Source organism: Excalfactoria chinensis, chromosome 1, assembly GCF_039878825.1.
Source record: "Excalfactoria chinensis isolate bCotChi1 chromosome 1, bCotChi1.hap2, whole genome shotgun sequence".
Lineage (NCBI taxonomy): Eukaryota > Metazoa > Chordata > Aves > Galliformes > Phasianidae > Excalfactoria > Excalfactoria chinensis.
In genome coordinates, this window is record NC_092825.1 from 178,166,717 (window position 1) to 178,183,529 (window position 16,813).

At 47.8% G+C, this 16,813-nt stretch overlaps 4 protein-coding genes across 18 annotated transcripts in view; 1 reads left to right on the plus strand and 3 right to left on the minus strand.

Annotated features, from left to right (window-relative positions):
* Positions 1–460, minus strand: part of DLG2 (discs large MAGUK scaffold protein 2) — a 981,657-nt gene extending 981,197 nt beyond the window's left edge. For all 11 annotated transcript variants that reach the window (XM_072326879.1, XM_072326883.1, XM_072326882.1 and 8 more), the window contains exon 1: positions 321–460. The gene's annotated coding sequence lies outside the window, so the exon portion shown is untranslated. The remainder of the gene's footprint in view (positions 1–320) is intronic.
* Positions 460–10,156, plus strand: LOC140247341 (transmembrane protein 126A-like). Of its 5 annotated transcripts, none has more exons than XM_072326916.1 (6): positions 460–597; positions 933–992; positions 2,271–2,395; positions 5,479–5,672; positions 6,749–6,863; positions 7,437–10,156. In XM_072326916.1, the coding sequence occupies exons 3-6, from the start codon at positions 2,280–2,282 to the stop codon at positions 7,639–7,641; spliced, it is 630 nt and encodes a 209-aa protein (XP_072183017.1). In that variant the 5' UTR covers positions 460–597; positions 933–992; positions 2,271–2,279; the 3' UTR covers positions 7,642–10,156. The 5 variants fall into 5 exon arrangements, with proteins under 5 accessions (XP_072183017.1, XP_072183015.1, XP_072183019.1 ...); XM_072326914.1 differs by having other exon boundaries at positions 590–633; XM_072326918.1 differs by having other exon boundaries at positions 590–860; positions 7,437–8,977.
* Positions 10,157–12,994: 2,838 nt separating this feature from the next.
* On the minus strand, positions 12,995–14,363 carry CREBZF (CREB/ATF bZIP transcription factor). Its single transcript, XM_072326912.1, has one exon. It carries the CDS (start codon positions 14,238–14,240, stop codon positions 13,140–13,142), a length of 1,101 nt encoding a protein of 366 aa, XP_072183013.1. The 5' UTR covers positions 14,241–14,363; the 3' UTR covers positions 12,995–13,139.
* Positions 14,364–14,532: 169 nt separating this feature from the next.
* CCDC89 (coiled-coil domain containing 89) lies at positions 14,533–16,804 on the minus strand. The gene is made up of 2 exons (XM_072326913.1): positions 16,667–16,804; positions 14,533–15,709 (listed from the first exon to the last, which is right to left on the minus strand). Exons 1-2 carry the CDS (start codon positions 16,708–16,710, stop codon positions 14,656–14,658), a joined length of 1,098 nt encoding a protein of 365 aa, XP_072183014.1. The 5' UTR covers positions 16,711–16,804; the 3' UTR covers positions 14,533–14,655.
* Between the last annotated feature and the right edge of the window lie 9 nt (positions 16,805–16,813).

The window sequence follows — 16,813 nt, forward strand, 5'->3', positions numbered from 1 at the left end:
GGCTTCTCTGAAAGGGACTGCCTGGTGTTTTTTGGAGCGGAGAGGGCTGGGATAAATAGGAGAGAAGCGGAGGGGCAGAGCTGCGTGTAAGGAAGAAAACGATTCCCATCAGATCGCAGGGCCAGGGCTGAGGGGATCGAGTTGGGTCAGTCATGCAGACAAGGGTTGGACGGGGACGGCGTGGAGGAGGAAGGAGAAGGGGATGGGGGCGAGGGCTGAGGAGGGGTCGGGAGAGGGAGCAAGGCCTGAGGGGAGGCGGCCGCAGGCAGCGCCCCGCGGTGGTGCTGGGGCCGGGTGAGGGTAAGGGGTCAGCGGGTTACCCCGAGAACTGGACCTCCCCCCATGGAAGGCTCCGTGCTCCGCTAGGGGGAGTCCCCGCGTCTGTGCCGCCGGCTGCCGGGTCCCGCTCAGCCCCGTCTCCATGGAGGAGCCGCCGCCGGCACCGCCGCCATCCGCCGCCCCTAGCAACGCGCGCCCGGCCGGCCGCTGACCCCCCGCCCGCCACACGAAGCAGCCAATCGAATGCCGCCGTGCTGCTCAGCCCATAGACGCCCAATCAGAGGAGGCTTCTTGAAGCCGCCGCTCACGTGATCGCCGGTAAGATGGTGGCGTCCATGGTGGAGGGTAGTGGAGGTGGGAGGAGCTGCGGTGCGAGGACGGGAATGGCGGCGGAGCGAGCGGCGCGGTCAGGTCGGGAGGGCGGACTGTGGCAGCGGGATGGGAGCTCGGAGGCTTTGGTGGCACTTTGGGAACCCTTCGGGCCTGGGATGAGGTTGAGCGTCGAGCTTCTGGAGCTGGGCCCGGAGTCTGGCCTTGAGGGTTTAAAGGACATCCGAGGTGTGGAGAGGAGAAAGCAGCGGGTAGGTGGGCAGCTGGGAGCCCCTCGGGGAGGAGCGAGCAATGTGTCCTCTTATGTGTGTCTGCACTAACAGGTCCGGGTGTCCACCAGGAAGAAAAGGCTTCAAACCTTGAGCCGGACCCGCTGAGCCCAGGTGAGCGCTGCTCTTTTGTGGCTGTGTGCCCCGTTTCTGTACCCCAATCACAAAATCACAGGGGTTGGAAGGGATCTTTGGAGGTCATCGAGTCCAACCCGCTGTGAAATCAGCGCCCTGGGTTGCACAGGAAGGCTTCTAGACGGGCCTTGAATCTCTCCACAGCTTCTCTGGGCAGTCCATTCCAGTACTCTGTCACCCTTGCAGCATTAGCTCTTCCTCATCTTCATGTGGATCTAACTGTGTTCCAGTTTGTGCCCATTGTCCTGTCGCTGGGCACCACTGAAAAGAACCTGGCCCCATCCCTTGACTCCCACACTTTAGGTATTTATAAGCGTTGATAAGATACAGTCTTGTAGTTGGACGTTAGGAAATAGCTTTCAGATTAGAAAATAAACTTAAGCCACTTCTAGCTAGACAGCTTAAGTTTGGATAATTCTCCATCCACTGCGGAAATGTACTTTAGAAAAGCATTTAAATCACTACCAACTATGCCTAACCAAAAACTTTCTGACTTGGTATGTGTCTCTGGCTCGGAGCACCAATAAAAAGAAGCTGTTAGTGATGGCATGTAAAAGCAGGGAGTAGATAGAATCATAGAATTACTCAGGTTGGAAAAGACCTTGAAGATAGCCTCATGATTACTTTAAATCTTTACACTATATGGTGAAATATATATCTATATATAATATAGATAGATATATATACACACAGCCCATCCCCAGCCCACTGACCACCTCCCTCAGTGCCTCATCATCATGTTTCCTGAACACCTCCATGGGTGGTGACTCCACCCCCTCCCTGAGCAGTGTGTTCCAATGCCTCACTGCTCTTCCTCAGAAGAAACATCTCCTAATATCCAAGCTGAACCTCCTCTGGTGCAACTTAAGGTGCCCGTTTGCTGTCATCCATCATTGCCTCCAGGTGTTTTCCATCTGTGTGAGTTCAGCAAGCTGCTGTCTGGCCCCCAGTCCCAATGCTGGAGATGTTGTGGAGCTGATATCTGGGGGGGGGGTGATCAGAGTGAGTGCTTAAGTTGGCTTCAGTCAAACCCCATCTGCAACACGCCATGCTAAAGAAAGCAGTTCAGTAGGGTTCACGCAGTCAAAAATATCATAGACTTCTGGAGCTGGTTTGCACGTTTTACATCTGATAGCTGCCGCAGCATAGGAAATGTGTTTTTGATTGCATAGTGCAAAGGAATGCAAATGTTCGCTCGATGCATACTGGGGGTGTGTAACTTTGATTACATTCCTTTGTTTGTTCCTTATGATCCAGGACTTCAAAATGACAGGAAGAGAATTTCTTGAACTAGATTCTCCACAGCAAAGGCTATATTTGGATAGAGTGAAGCGGATGGAAATCATACACAAGTTGTTCAATGAGCTTCCTAAATCAGATCAGTAAGTGCTGGTGAAATGAACCAACTGTATCAAACATTTCAAGCCTTTGGGAGACTCTTCTCTCTCCGCTTTCATTTGTATTGCAAACCTTCCTCACAGTTACAAAAACACCCAATTGCAGAGAAGCTTCTTATTGTCCAGAAGAGAAAACTTGTTTTGTATTCCTCAGATATGGTTATGTCTTGGTGGTCCTGCTTTGCTGGTTTCTGGCATGTGTTCCTCAGTGCTTAAGGTTCTGGGGTGGCTGATTAGCCCCGAATAGCTCTCTGAGCCTTCACACAGTTGTGCATTTTCTTGGAAGCTGAAATGCTGGAGAGCATAAAGCAGATACCCATGTGATTCTGTTGGAGCTGTCATGCATTGAGCGGGGCTGGCCTAGGGCCAGAATGGAGTGAGCATCACGCTGCTGCTTTCTGCATTTCATTCTGCTCTGTTCCCTGTTTCAGGAAGGTGAGGCTGAGGCAGCCAGGTGGTGCTTACAAATCGACCAGAGCCATATGCCAGGCTCATCAGCAGGGGCACTGTGCAGCACAAAAATAGCTAAATAGCCTCTGGGCCTCACAGACACCGGTGTTTTATAATGTATTTCAATGCAAAGCCAGACCGTACCTGAGCTGGTTGACACATAGGTATCTTGCATACATCTTGTCTGAATAATTCGAAGTAACGAGAAGCTTTTGCAGTTATTACTTTTAAACTGAAAGGACTAAATTGCTGGCTATGCAAACTACAGCTAGTAATGCAGGGTCTCCTCACCCAGGTGAGAGAAGATAACACCAAGGCTTTCTCCCTCATATTACAGTGTTGTAGCTCTGTGTAGCATTTGCTGTGCTTGTACACAACTTAAAGCACATCTCCTTTCCCAGAACTGGGAACTAAGTGGAATGCAAGTAACTCTTGATAGAAACTGCAGTATGTAGAGATCGCTGGGCCTTGGAAAGAGATAGCTGTCATAACAATGGCAGGATGTCTCAAGTTACAGGGGGACACATGGAACCCAAGCCCTGGTTCCACACAGGATCAATCAAAACCCAAACTCCATGCCTGAGCACACTGTCTAAATGCTCCTTGAGCTCCAACAGCACAGGGCTGTGCCCACTGCCTTGGGCAGCCTGTTCCATGCCCACCCTAACACCCAGCCTAGCCTTCCTGTGATGCAGCTCCCTCTACCCTCATTTGAAACTGCCTTAGCAGGTCTTGAAGTTTGCTTACCCTACTGGGTGGATCGCTGACAGCTGGAAGTGTGCTGCAGCCAAACTGTTTGTTCTCATTCACCAAAGATTGTTTTAAACAATAGAGAGCTGATATTAAATCATAGAGGAACTACTTTTCAGTCCTCCCTTTCTTTGCTCTTGTGCTGTGCAGCTATTCTGTGCATCAGTAAATCTGATGAGATTCTGCTCCTCCTGTATATGCCATTGTGCTCTAATTGGATTCTCAAATACACTGGTAATTTTAATTTCAGTGCTGGGCACATGTGCATATACACGTACTTATTTCACTACCTGTGGTTGTAAATGGAGCATTAGAATGGCTGGTTTTCAGAAACTTTGCTCTGGAGACAGTCTCTAAGTGACATCCAGAACTGTGAGAATGGTGATCTGGAAAGCAAATAGGCCCATTTCTTAAAGCAAGCAAACATGCACTATGACTCCTAAATAAGAGCAGGAGCAATATTTGACCATCTAGGTTCCAGTGGTGTATAACGTCATAGCTGAATTGTGAGTAGCATATGTCCATGTTTGAAAATCTCATAAGTATCAAGAGTGAAAGTACTGTCCTATTCAAAATGGAAATAATCAGCGCTATTCATTGTCAGATGCTTTTATTGTTGAAGCTCTGCAGCACTTAAATCTAGTAATGTTTTATATGGTTTATGGGTACTCAGTGTTACTCTAAGCATTAATCACTGAGTCACAGAATGGCCTGAGTTGAAAAGGACCACAATGATCATCTAGTTTCAACCTTCCCTGCTGTGTGCAGGGTTGCCAACCACCAGACCAGGCTGCCCAGAGCCACATCCAGCCTGGCCTTGAATGCCTGCAGGGATGGGGCATCCACAGCCTCCTTGGGCAACCTGTTCCAGTGTGTCACCACCCTCTGGGTGAAAAACTTCCTCCTAATGTCTAACCTAAACCTCCCGTCTCAGTTTATAACCATTCCCCCTTGTCCTGTCACTATGCACCCGCTTAAGCAGCCATTCCCCCTCCCGTTTAAATGCTCCCTTCAAGTACTGGAAGACTGCAATGAGGTCTCCCTGGAGCCTTCTCTTTTCCAAGCTAAACAAGCCCAGTTCCCTCATCCTTTCCTCACAGGAGAGGTGTACCAGCCCTCCTCTGGAGCACTTTAATGTGAAAATGTTTTAAGTAGGTGCATTTTTAAAATGAAGTATTTAACTGCTAAATCTTTACAGATTGTTACATTTGATAACTTTGCAACTAAGTATGACGTTTGCCCCAGCATACGTGTTGTGATTGGTGAAGTGTTTGATTATCTTTCAGCAGTGAATGAAACTTAGGACACACTTAAAAATACACTTGTAACATAACATGCTTGGCACAGCCTCAGAACCGAACTGCCTTCCCATTAATTGCTTTGCCTGGCAATCATTATTATTCTTGGAATGTTTAGGTTTGTGGAAACCCAAACAAAGCATTGTTTTCACTGACCTACTGACAGTGACAGGCATAATGATAAGGAAGCCACAACTTCCCTCTGCAAGTGAGATGAATCACAGACTGCTCCTCAGGACTGTAAAACCAGCACATTTCCATTCCTCCCTTCCACTGCCTGCAATGATGAACGCAGGGGGAAGTGTTCGCCAAGCTTTTAAACAAAGGCCATCTCTCACCATATTACACATTTCACCATCAGTAATTGCTCTAAGTCATATGTTAACAACACAATAGCAGGATCCAGTCCCTGTGTTACAGCAGGGAAAGTAGTAGCTCTGGTTCTATAAAAGCAGTATGTTGGATTTCTTATTGTACTCAGAAATGAAGCGTAGCACTGAATAAGCAAAGCAATTTTAATGTTTCTCGTTGTCTAAAGAGACTTTTAAAATTATTCTTCTTTTCTTACAGGAACCTTTGTAATCATGGATCATACTTCCTTGCAGGAAATGCAAGCTTATGTGGCTTAACAGCAAATAATTTATTTAGGAAGATCCTAAATATCAGAAAGGCTGCCATAATATCTGCTTTGCCAATGGCCGTTATCCCATTTATTTCAACAGTGGCAGTTTACGATGCTTTCCTGCGTGACCCTCTGTTTTCAGGTAGGACATAATTTGTTGTTATTGAAACGCCTTTGCTTTCTGTGCACGTTGAACACTGGATGAGCTGTACCTCTCTGCAGATCTTGAAAGCCTCGATTGGTAAAGCAGGGTTTCAAAAGCAGATTATGCAGGACGTTGGACATTAGTGAGCTGTTCAGAGTTGTGAGTGGGAGAGAGATGTGTATTATCACACGTATGTAATTCTTTCCTGTTAGACCTCCCTGATTTTTAGTACTCTGTTCTCATGTGAAATTGGCATTTGAACTGCAACAAAGCAGTTTGGTTTCCATTATCTGTAACATCTCCTTTGAAGGTCAATTATAGAGTGATAAATTCTCTGCAGGTTCTTATATTGAGCTTATGCAGCAAGGTTTTGGTAGGGGGGGCTGCAGGAGTGGCAGAGCCCAGCACTGCCCCATGTCAGAGCAGCTCTCACAGGGACCCGCTGCGGGGCACGAGCACCACTGGGTGCACCTCATGGAGAGTGGATTGAAGGGAGGGAAAATCTGTGCAACAACAGCTGGGAGAGAGTAGTGAGAAACAGGAGAGAAGTGGCCCTGCAGTCCCAAAGGTCGGTGCAGAGGTTTTCCAGGCTTGAAGCTGATCCCTGCAACCCAGGAGAGGCTGCTGGTGGAGCAGGTTGTTCCCTGCAGCCCACGGGCACCACACAGAGCAGATTTCCTCCTGCAGCCATGGGGGAGCCCATGCTGCAGCAATGGATGTGCCTGAAGGAGGCACAGCCCACATAGAGCCTTACAGAAGCAGCACCAGGCAGGAGCTGCCACCTGTGGGACATGTTGAGTTTGCTTTTAGTTCTCAACACTCTAGACTGTTACCTTACTGCCCACTGTTACATTAATCTCCCTTATGCTGAGTCTGTTCTGTCTGTGATGGTACGTGGTGAATGATGAACACCCTGTCCTTATTCTTTGCATCATATTTTCTCCCTGTGTCCTGAGCAGGGGGGAGTGCCAGAGCAGCGCTGTTGGTGCTTAGCGCCCACTGCTGTTTAACCATCACAGCTGGAAAGAGAGTTATATGGGTATTGACAATGAAATTCTCTGCTTGTCCCGCAGGTGAGCTGGACTGCCAGGTCTGTGCTGTGGTCAGAGGAGGATTGATAGGTGCTGTTGTGGGTGGTTTCTACCCTATTTTCATGGCTATCCCTGTGAACGGAAGCCTTGCAGCCAGGTATGTCTCATCAATCTGCAGTCAGTAAAATTTGGTTATATTTCCAGCTGTCAGTTTAAACTGTGTGAATTTGTAGTCTGTGCACACAGTATCCTCCTCCTGGAGGCTTTTACTGTGTGAGGTGATTTGTACCAGTCATCTAATTACAGGGAGAAGTTCCTAAGAGGTGTGCTTCCAACCCTCCAAACGGGAAAAGATCTACAAAAGTGAATTAGAGTACTTTAAAACATTTGAGTTTAGCTTGGAACCTTACAAGCTATGCATGATTTGTGTGGGCATGTTAAATTGAGGTTCCCATCCCACAAAGCGGTGAACATTTCTTAGTGGTGTTTGGCTGGGCAGTCTGACAATGAGAAGTGCCCAATATCCAAACTCCCCGGCAGGTGCGATTGTACAGCATTTAACCAAAGGGAGAACTCAGTACTCTAGAACCACCAGGTGAACTTAACTTAGGAGTGGAGGGAGAGAATAAGTATCTACCCAAAGTACTTCTATTGACTTTCAGTACTGATGCTTAAATTGGATGGGGGAAAATAAAAAAGTAAGTTTCTACTATTGTTTATGTTTTTTTAGGTACTTGTCATCTCCCTTGCCAGGGAAAGAGAACTTAGTACGCTTCTGGCTCTCAGTCTCTCAGCCTGTCTTGAGGAAGATGAGATTTGGTTTGCTTATACAGGTTCTAGCTGGAGTTTTTCTTGCCACTAAACATCATGGAGTATATGTTAAAGTACTGGAGCAGATGAAGCCCGGCAGGGATCCTGAAGAGTTACAAGCCTGAAGTTGAACAACTTTCCAGTTGCCATGGATAAGAAACTGTAATAAACAAAGAAGTTGTTGGTGCTTGCTGTCCTTCTTCTAATAGAAAACAAGGTTAAGACTGTGCTGACACTCTTTTCAACCCTGAACTTGAATGTAAGTTAAGTTCTTCATCATGCCTGGCACAGAATATATAACTTGGTAATACCTCTATACAGAGAAGTGTTTTCCTTTGGAAATGGGGAAAAATAAGTCATTTTTTTATTGCATGCTTCAGGTTTGGCTCTAAGGTGGTGATTCTGTATTTTATGGAGGATGTGCAGGGTTTTTTTTCTTGAGATTCCTCAACATCTGAGTACTTTCCTCCATGAAGTGGGATTCCTGTCACTGATTTTGTTTGGGCTGTTACCCGGGTACAGCTGTAAACTGCAGGGAATACCACCAGCACAGAACAGTCAAGAGTGATGCTTGTGTCAGAGAGATCCCAGCACAGACATTTACACTGGGATCAAAGAAAGCCTAATTGGAACAAACTGTCTTCCGACCAGTTTACCTTGAAACTGGTCCTCTCCTGAAGCAGTTGGGAGGCCTCAAAGGGCCAGTGCTGTTGCTGTGGTATCTCAGTATCCTCTAGTTAGAAATTAGTGGTTCAGAGCACTTTCTTTGTGAGTCAGGCCTGTGCTCACCCTGACAGCTCATCTAGAGGCTTGATGTCCAGCTGGAGACCAGCAGCAAGCAGTGCTCTTCAGGAGTCTGTGCTGGGACCAGTATTCACATCTTTGTGGGTGAAGACAATAGGATTTTCTACAAAAGCAATCATCTCAGTGTGCTGCGTGGGTCTCATTATAAAACCTGTATCATTGCTGATCAGCAGCTACATACATTTTCTTTAAATTCTACTATCCCCAGAGATGCAAACGGTAATTTATATGTTAAATAAAGAATTCAGCATTGAGACCCCTAATTGGCTTTCTTGAGGGTTTGATGCTGATGAAGAATGTGGCTCAGTTTCACGTTTATCTACAGCCTTGTTACTGCAGGAAAGTCATGCTATAAAAACATGCTACCACGCTCTTATTCCTCTATAACCAAGAGCAGTGGCTTTATTTGTACAGGCAAAGCAGCAAAATGACACTACAGGTTCAACAGCTGTTACACAAAGTCAGTTTAGTTTTGCTTAGCCTGGAGCATTCCTATGTTCTCACACTGACCTGCATCTAAGGGGACATTCTAGCCAGCCTTACCTTCATCATCCTCCACTTTAGAGATTCTCACAAGTATTTTACTAGGAAATGAACGGTGGTATTTCCAGGAGTTGTATCATCAGACTTTAACTCACAGAACCACTTACCTGTGACAAAGAAAAGAAAAAGAACAATATTTTAAGCTATTAATTACCTTGCACTAGTGCCTTTAAGAAGAACATGAATGTTTCAGAGGTGCGTTACTTGAGTGTTTACGTAGATCTAGCAGTGAAAGCAGACCTTCACACTATGGGTGATATTCAAAACCTCCTTCCATCCCGTGCAGTTTTTATTTTGCTGTCAATTCCAGTGGTAATTCCTCTCCAACTATTCAAAATGCACGCTGTGTTTTTTAATGATTCAATGGACTGTTTTCTATTCTCTTTTAGGATGGAAGGTAGAGAGCATTCTATATAACAACAGAGAAACATTACCCTTTGGGGAGGTCTGGTCTGTACACCTTCTGCTGCCTTAATAGCTGCAAGGAGGCAGTCACAGACTACACATCACATGCCTGATATACAGCCTGTACTGATAAGACTTGTGATTAGTTTAAGTCTGAACCCTGCCAAAAGGATGCAAAGGGACTGGCTGTAGAGAAAAGCGAAGATAAAAATCAGTGCTGTTCACTTCAAATGGCAAATCTCAATGTTACATCTACTACACATCCCTGTGCATCGAGTCCTGCTCCTGGCACCTTCCTGCCTGTGAGCAGAGGCAGCGTTGCTTCTCCAGCTCTCTATATCCCACATCAGTTGGATGAACAAACTTGGACTCCACTATTGCCAATGTGCAGTTTTTACACAGGGTGTTTTTCAACACAAGCCAGCATGTTTCTTTCATGCACCCTTTACAAATAACACATCTAAGAGTAACAGAAATCAAAGGCCACAGCAGCACATGGCTCACTCTGGAGCTTTACAAATGCTGTCCCTTCAGAATGCTCTAACACTTCATGCACTCACCCTAGCGTTGAACACAGAGATGATGGAACATTATGGCTTAACAGCACATTACTGGCTATTTATCAAACCTCAGAACCTAGTAGGGATAGCAAGGAGAAAGATGGCAGCCCATGGAATGTAAAAATCCCGCTCCTCCATGGCTTATTGATTAAACATATTCATACTAATAAAGGGAAACAGCTGTGAAATATGAAACACAGTTATTGCTGGAGAACAGTTCTCTTTGGTTCAAGCAATAATGCCTTTGTTTCTTCTTTACCCCAAACTGACTTGAAAGACAGGTGAGCAAGAGCCTTCCTTTGGGATGCGCCGATCCATTTCATCTTGTGTTCCATCAGATTACCCACGCAGCAGAATCTTCCCTTTTCTGATTCCCATTTTGTGTAATGAAGCACACAATTAAAGCAAGGTACCAGTGAGAAGAAAAAGATGAAGAAAACATTTGAGCCCATCAACTGAAAGATCAACAAGTCTGATTTTATTACGGTATCGTATTCTCATCTGGATGGCACATCATTACAAAGAAACATTTACAGTATATTTTCAAGTATCGAGTTAAAATCATTTCAAGGCTTCCACTTCAAAAAGCTACATTAATAATACACCATACAGATGGTACAGTTGGTTAGTTTCAAATGACCTCCTCCCCTCTATTTGGTTTAAGTTTGATTCAGTAGGCACTAGATATGCCTGCAGCCACTTACTTTCTTGGACTTGACCTTGTTCTTGCACAGGTCTGCATCACTGTGCATACCAGAACATCAGCCACCCTCAGACACAGCTCACAGGTGGTTTCATGGCTGGAGTGATGTGCAGCTGCACAACAGAGATCCCTGACTCCTATCGGTTTGAAGTGATGCAAAGTGAAATAATGCATATTTAACTTAAAATTCTGCACTGAAGTGACTGCAGAATTGCCAATGTAACATCCCATACTTGCTGCATTAGTGTCTCCCTTCTCCTCATGCACGCTAAAATTCAAACTGAATCATTGTTGCAATGTCTGAGCCGGGCAGATTCAACCTAGGCTCAATCTAAATCAGTCAGCACACATCTTGAGAAGGTCCTGCCATATCCCACCACCTACTGCATGTCATACAGTTAAAGACTGAACCTTGGAACAGTCCTGCCGATGCCACCAGAGTACTGAGAGTCTTGTGCTGGCAGTGTACCCTGAACAGATGGAACTGTGAAAACACAGGAGGAAAACCTGCTTGATAGGATACTGTCTTCTAAAAAAGCATCTCGGGTGACAGTTAATGAATCCCAGCATTCAACCTTTTTGTTTGTTTGTTTGTTTAAACAAAGACAGCAAAAGCCCTGTTTACCTCTTTATTCTCATTTCTTATACTACCTTTTAAAACAAAGCAGGAAATGTGGCCAGCAGCTGGTCCCGTCTCTTCTGCCCCAACACAGCTGAATCCACTTTAGCATAAAGAAAAACAAGGATGCTAAATACACGTATACTTTATCACACAGTGACGTTTCACAAAGAAAAATCATGTTCTTCACGCCAAGGAAGCACCTGATGAGGTGTAGTGCCAACAGTTCCAATTGCTGGGAGAAAACCCTTCTGCTTAGCCTTAAATACCAAATTTAAGGCTTTAAGAAACAAGACTTCCAAAACACTACATAGAATTCTTTAGGAAGTTCATAAGCGAGACCAACTGAAGGAAATCTCTTCTTTGTGAAACCTCACTTTACATTTATTAACCTTTATCACAATCCTTCTTCCCCCAGCTGACGTACAGAAAAACCACCTCAACATTATGACACGACTGAAAGAACAACCCGCTCATCCTGGATGATGGGGAGAAATATTCCTACCATAGAACACACGCTGCTGTTCATCAGCATTTTTCCTCCTATCTCAGTTAATCAGGAAGAATCTTTCCAATTAATCACTCGTATATTTGCTCATCTCCAAAACTGTGCTGAAATCGTATGAAGTTACGGATTTCTGGATACTGAAGAAGCGAGAAATCAACATCTCTACACTAAAATTAAGCACATGCATCCACGTGCAGTTCCTTTAAAAGGTAAAGCTACTCTGAAGTAACAAAGGAGTTGGAGTGCGCGGAAGATCACTTGTGAGAGGCACTGAGTTACTTTGTGACCCCGCATGATGCCACCCACAGCTCTGACTGCAGTTCTATGGAACAAAGTGATTTCTCTGCATTAAGGTTCCACTGTACAGATGTCAGCAGTGTTCAGGTTCTGTTCAAACAGGAAAAGCTCTGCATCATGAATTAAAGGAAGGCAGGAAAGGGCATCCTAAAGGGACTGTGCATCACTAGCACTAGACAGTATTTTAAACCACCGGGTCACATTTTTTTCATTTAAAAGCAATTTACTTGTTCTTTTGGGACAAAAGACTGTAAACGTCGTATCATTAGTAATATTTTCCCTTTTCCAGCTCATCAGCTTGTAGTTCAATAGAAAATTCCTATTTCAAATGGCAAAAAGCATTTACTTTTAATTCAAAACGCAGCTCACTGACTGGCTACTGCGTGCATATTGATTTAGAATAGAAGAAAGCAGCTACTCAGAATGATGTTTTCCACAACTGAGTTAGGAATTAGAAACATCACAGCAGGGCAGGGACCAGAGATACCAACTCCTGGGCCAGTCACCGCATGAACGAGACCGGCACAAGCAAAGCAAGCTGTCTGATACCGCATTATGGGAATATATTGATCCTTACCAGGTTGCGAAGTGGGAAACGACTGCTCTTTAACCCCTACACAACGGAGCCTGGCAGGACAAGCACCTAAAAGAGAAACTGTCAGAGAGGTTTTAATAGTAACGTATAACCAAGAGGCAGCACAATTTTATTACGCATGCTTTCTTTTTTGCCGATCGTTACTACTTGCCGTCCGGTGACGATGTCTTAATGAAGCTTTTTTGGTTTTCTAAGCAAGCATTTTCAGCTGGGATAAGCGAGCTGACACAAACCCGGCCGGGTCAGCGTTATTTCTACTGGCAGCCGCACGGCCCCGCGCACGCCGTCCGGCCTCGGGTCGGCACCGTCTGTTCCGCGCCTGCAGAGCCGAACCGGGCCGGGCCGGCAGCTCCGCGTCACCACCGCGCCCGGCTCCGCGCTCCGCTCGGCTCACACCGCTTCCGGGCCTTCCGCCGGTCAGCCGGCGTTCGGACTTCTGTCACCCGAAGGGGACAGCTTCCCCTCCTCCGCATCTCCCCCAGCACCACCCCAGCACCGCTGTTACTTTTTCCTTCTTTCCTCCGCACCACGGACGCGAGGCCCCCAGCGGGGCGAGCAGCCCGCCGGTACATTCGGCGGGTAGCGGACCCTACGTTTTGAAGGAGGCTGCCGCTCGCCGAGCGCAGATGGAGCAGAACTCCACCGACACCTGATCCCGCTCCACGTGCAGGCAGATCCCGCCGGGGGCCGCCCACTCCTCCTCGGGCTCCGCGCCCGGCGGCTGCTCGGGGCCGGGCGGCCGCGCGTTGGGCAGCGCGTAGTCGTGGTCGCCGCTGTCGCCGCCGGCCTGGAGGAGCTGCTGCTGCTGCTGCTGTTGCTGCTGGCGGCGGCCGTCCCTGAAGAGGCTGGTGCCCAGGCGCAGCCCGCCGGCCCGCGTCCCGGCCAAGCGGCTCAGGAGCTGCCCCAGCGCGCTCTGGTTGGCCAGCACGGCCCGCAGGTAGCCGCTCTCCCGCTCCAGCTCCCGCAGGCGGCGGCTGAGGCCGCGGTTGCGGTCCCGCAGCTGCCGGTTCTCGGCAGCCAGGCCCTGCAGGCGGCTCTCCAACCCCAGCACGTACTGCTTCTTCTTCAGCCGGTTCAGCCGCGCCGCCGCCGCCGCCTTCAACCTGCTGCCGGCCCCGCCGCTCCGCCGCCTGCGGCCCCGCCCCGCTTCTCCGCAGAAACAGCCGCTCAGCTCCGCGCCCGCGTCCCATTCCGGCCGGGCCGCCTCCAGCAGGTCTCCCAGCTCCAGCCCGGGGAACCAGTCTTCTTGCTCCCACACCTCCGGCGGACCTTCGGCCGCCTCTTTCTCCTGTTGTTGTTGTTTGGGCCGAGCCGCGCCCGGATCCCCTTCCCCTCCGCCATCCCGCCCTCTCGGGGCCTGCCCCGCTCCGGCGAGAGGCCACGCGGCTCCCGAAGGGCTCGCTCCGCCCGAGGAGGCCGCCAGCAGCTGGGTGAGGCTGTGCCGCATGGCGGCGGCGGCGGAGAGGGGGGAGGGAGAGGCGGCGGCCGTGAGGAACGGGGAGAGCGGCGCGGAGCGGCGGGGCCGCGGTGTATGCCGGGAAGCGGCGGACGTGTGAGGGGATCCGGGGGGGAGGGGGAGAAGAACGGCTGAGGGCGGGAAAAGCGGCTCTGTGGGGGAAGAAGGGTCGGTCGGTGTGAGGGAGTTCAACGCGGCATGAATGGCTGCGTTGGGACGGGCCTTAAAGAGCATCCACTCCTAAACCACTAACTCCTGACACCAGCTCAGGCTGCCTCTTGGAGGGAGAATCGAACGTGAATGACTGCGGGTTTCAGGCTTTGTGCATGTTTGGGAAACAACGTGCTTTTAACTTAGAGAATAAAGGAAGAAAAAAGGGAAATCTTGGAGCGAATAACATCGAATTCACATTTCCCCCTTAATCTTTCATATTACGGATCTGTTGTGGTTTGGTTAGTTGGACAACCCCTGCTTGGTTTTAATGCTATAGAGCTCTAATGAAAAACTATAACAAAAGGCTCCAGACCGGTTCTTGCAGTAGGATTTAAGCTTGTAAGTGTGTTACAAAGTACATCTGCATGAACAGGAACAGAAATAAATGGCATGGTACAGTAGAGGCACCTGCTAAGAACCGAGCAGAAAGCTGACGTTAGGCCTTAAAGTGACGGAGTTTGACATTCAGGGCTTTTTCTTTGGACAGTAAATCCATGCTGTGCTTTTTGTAAGCATCGAACTGCAGCGAGAGCTCGCTGTATGCCTGCTGGCTGCTTTTCAGCTCTTGCTGGAGCCCTTGGATCTTCAGATCATAGTTTGCTGCCACTTCTTTGACGATGTGCTTCTCTGCTCTCCATTTGGCTCTTTCTGCCATCTCCAGCTTCCTCCCCAGCTGCAGAATTTCCTGTTGCTTTTCTTGCAGAGCTTTGCCCCTTTCTGTGGCCAGGTTCAGTAGCTGCTGTTTCTCCTCGTTTGCCCTCTCCAGCTTGGCCTGCAGCTCGGCACCGTGAGCCTTCTGCTGGCTTTCTCCATGCTCTAGCTGTTCCACCATTTGTTGGTGCTCCTCCTGTAGGCGCTGCAGCTGTTGTCTTAGCGAGTCAACCTCCGAGGTGCAGGTGTGTGCTTGCTGGCTCTGAGCTTCCAGGAGCTCCTTTTCTAGCTGCTGGGCTCTGGATCTCTCACAAGCACATTTCTCATGTAGAACATCCAGCTGCTGCAAGAGTTCTCTGGCCTGGGCAGCAAGCTGGAGCATTTCAGCCTCCTTGTCCTTTGCTGCTTGGCTGAAGAGGGTTTCGTTCTCCTGATGCAGGCGCTGGTTTTCCTCCTTCAGCTGTGTGTTCTGTTTCTTGTGCTCATCCTTGGAGATCATTTTCTCGTGGTTGTTGGCCAAATCCTCCAAGTACTGAATCCGCTGGGTCTGGTTTTTTAGTTTCACAGCATCTTCTAGCCTCAGTTTCTCCAGTTCCACGTTGAGCTGCTCCAGGCTTTTGCAGCGTTCGCGTGCATCGTCTGTTTTTTTCTTCAGGATACAGATAAGGCGATGCTGCTCTTCCAGGCGTGCCCGTAGCAGAGCCTTCTCTCTCTTCTCCTCAGGGCTCCCGCAGGGTGTCTGCATGCCTTTTGTCAGATCTTCTATATCTTTGCCCATCTCCTCATCGCTTGTGTGGTTGGCCACCGCCGCCTCTCCATCCTCTTGGGCCAAGGACACGCTGTCACACACAAAGACAAAACAGCATTTCACAGAGACCACTTCTCTTTGTGACTTTCAGCAGGTTTGAAGCATTCCCAGCGCGGCACTAAGCTGGTGGGCAGGGAATCCCAAAACCAAGAGCAGCCCTGCAGCCTTTCCTACCTCTGCAGACCCCAGTTCAAAGACAAGCAGAGTGAATAAAAGGATACCAGACCCCACAATGCAAATGCAAAGAACCTTAGGCTTGGTATTTACACAAGCCTATTCAGTTGCCAATTACAAGCTTTGGTAATTATTCCTTCTCAAAGCACTACTTGTTAGAGCTACAAGAGATACTGTTACATTTAGGTAAAAAGCCAGCAGATGATAAAGATGCAAATAATTCCTCATCAATCCTTTTCCTCTGCCTTTTTTCTCTCCTGCAGATCTGGAATTATAAATGTAAGTAGAGCATAGAAAGTTCAAACCTCAAATTGATTCTTTTATGGTATTAATAGTATATTACTTGTTAATAATAATAATAGCCCTATACTGTGCTTAGAGATTTATGAATAAATGGCAATAATTACTGAAGGCACAATAATAAAGACAGTTGCCTGGAGGGAAGGTTCCTTATTTGAGTGTCGGTGCTGATTTGCTGAGTCTGGTTTCTCATCTAAAGATATTTATATTACAGCAGAACCACCACCATTATTAGTGCCTAATCATATGGAGTGCTACCCAGATGTACCAAAAGTTTATCTGAAACCAAAGTACAACTTTCAGATGCAGACCTGCAACAACACAGCATGTGAAATAGCCTGCTGATAATCAGGCTCTGTGACCTCCTGTGCCACAGGACGGGGGGTAAAGATAAAGCATAGGGAAGATTCATTGGAGAGAGGAGTGAAGGAAATGAAAAACAACATCCAGCAAAAATGAAACCAAATCTGCCAAGTCTGGACAAGATGCCAAGCTGTGACTTCTGGGTACTCACCTTCCACTGCTGCTGCTTTGGCTCCTTCCAAAACATTCAGCCATAAGAGGGAAAAACCAGAAGGCTGAGGCTATCCAGTGGAAAAACAACAGAGAGAGGGGCTCAGCAGGACAGATCTTTTCTGTTGCCAGGTGTTTTCCTTCCTTG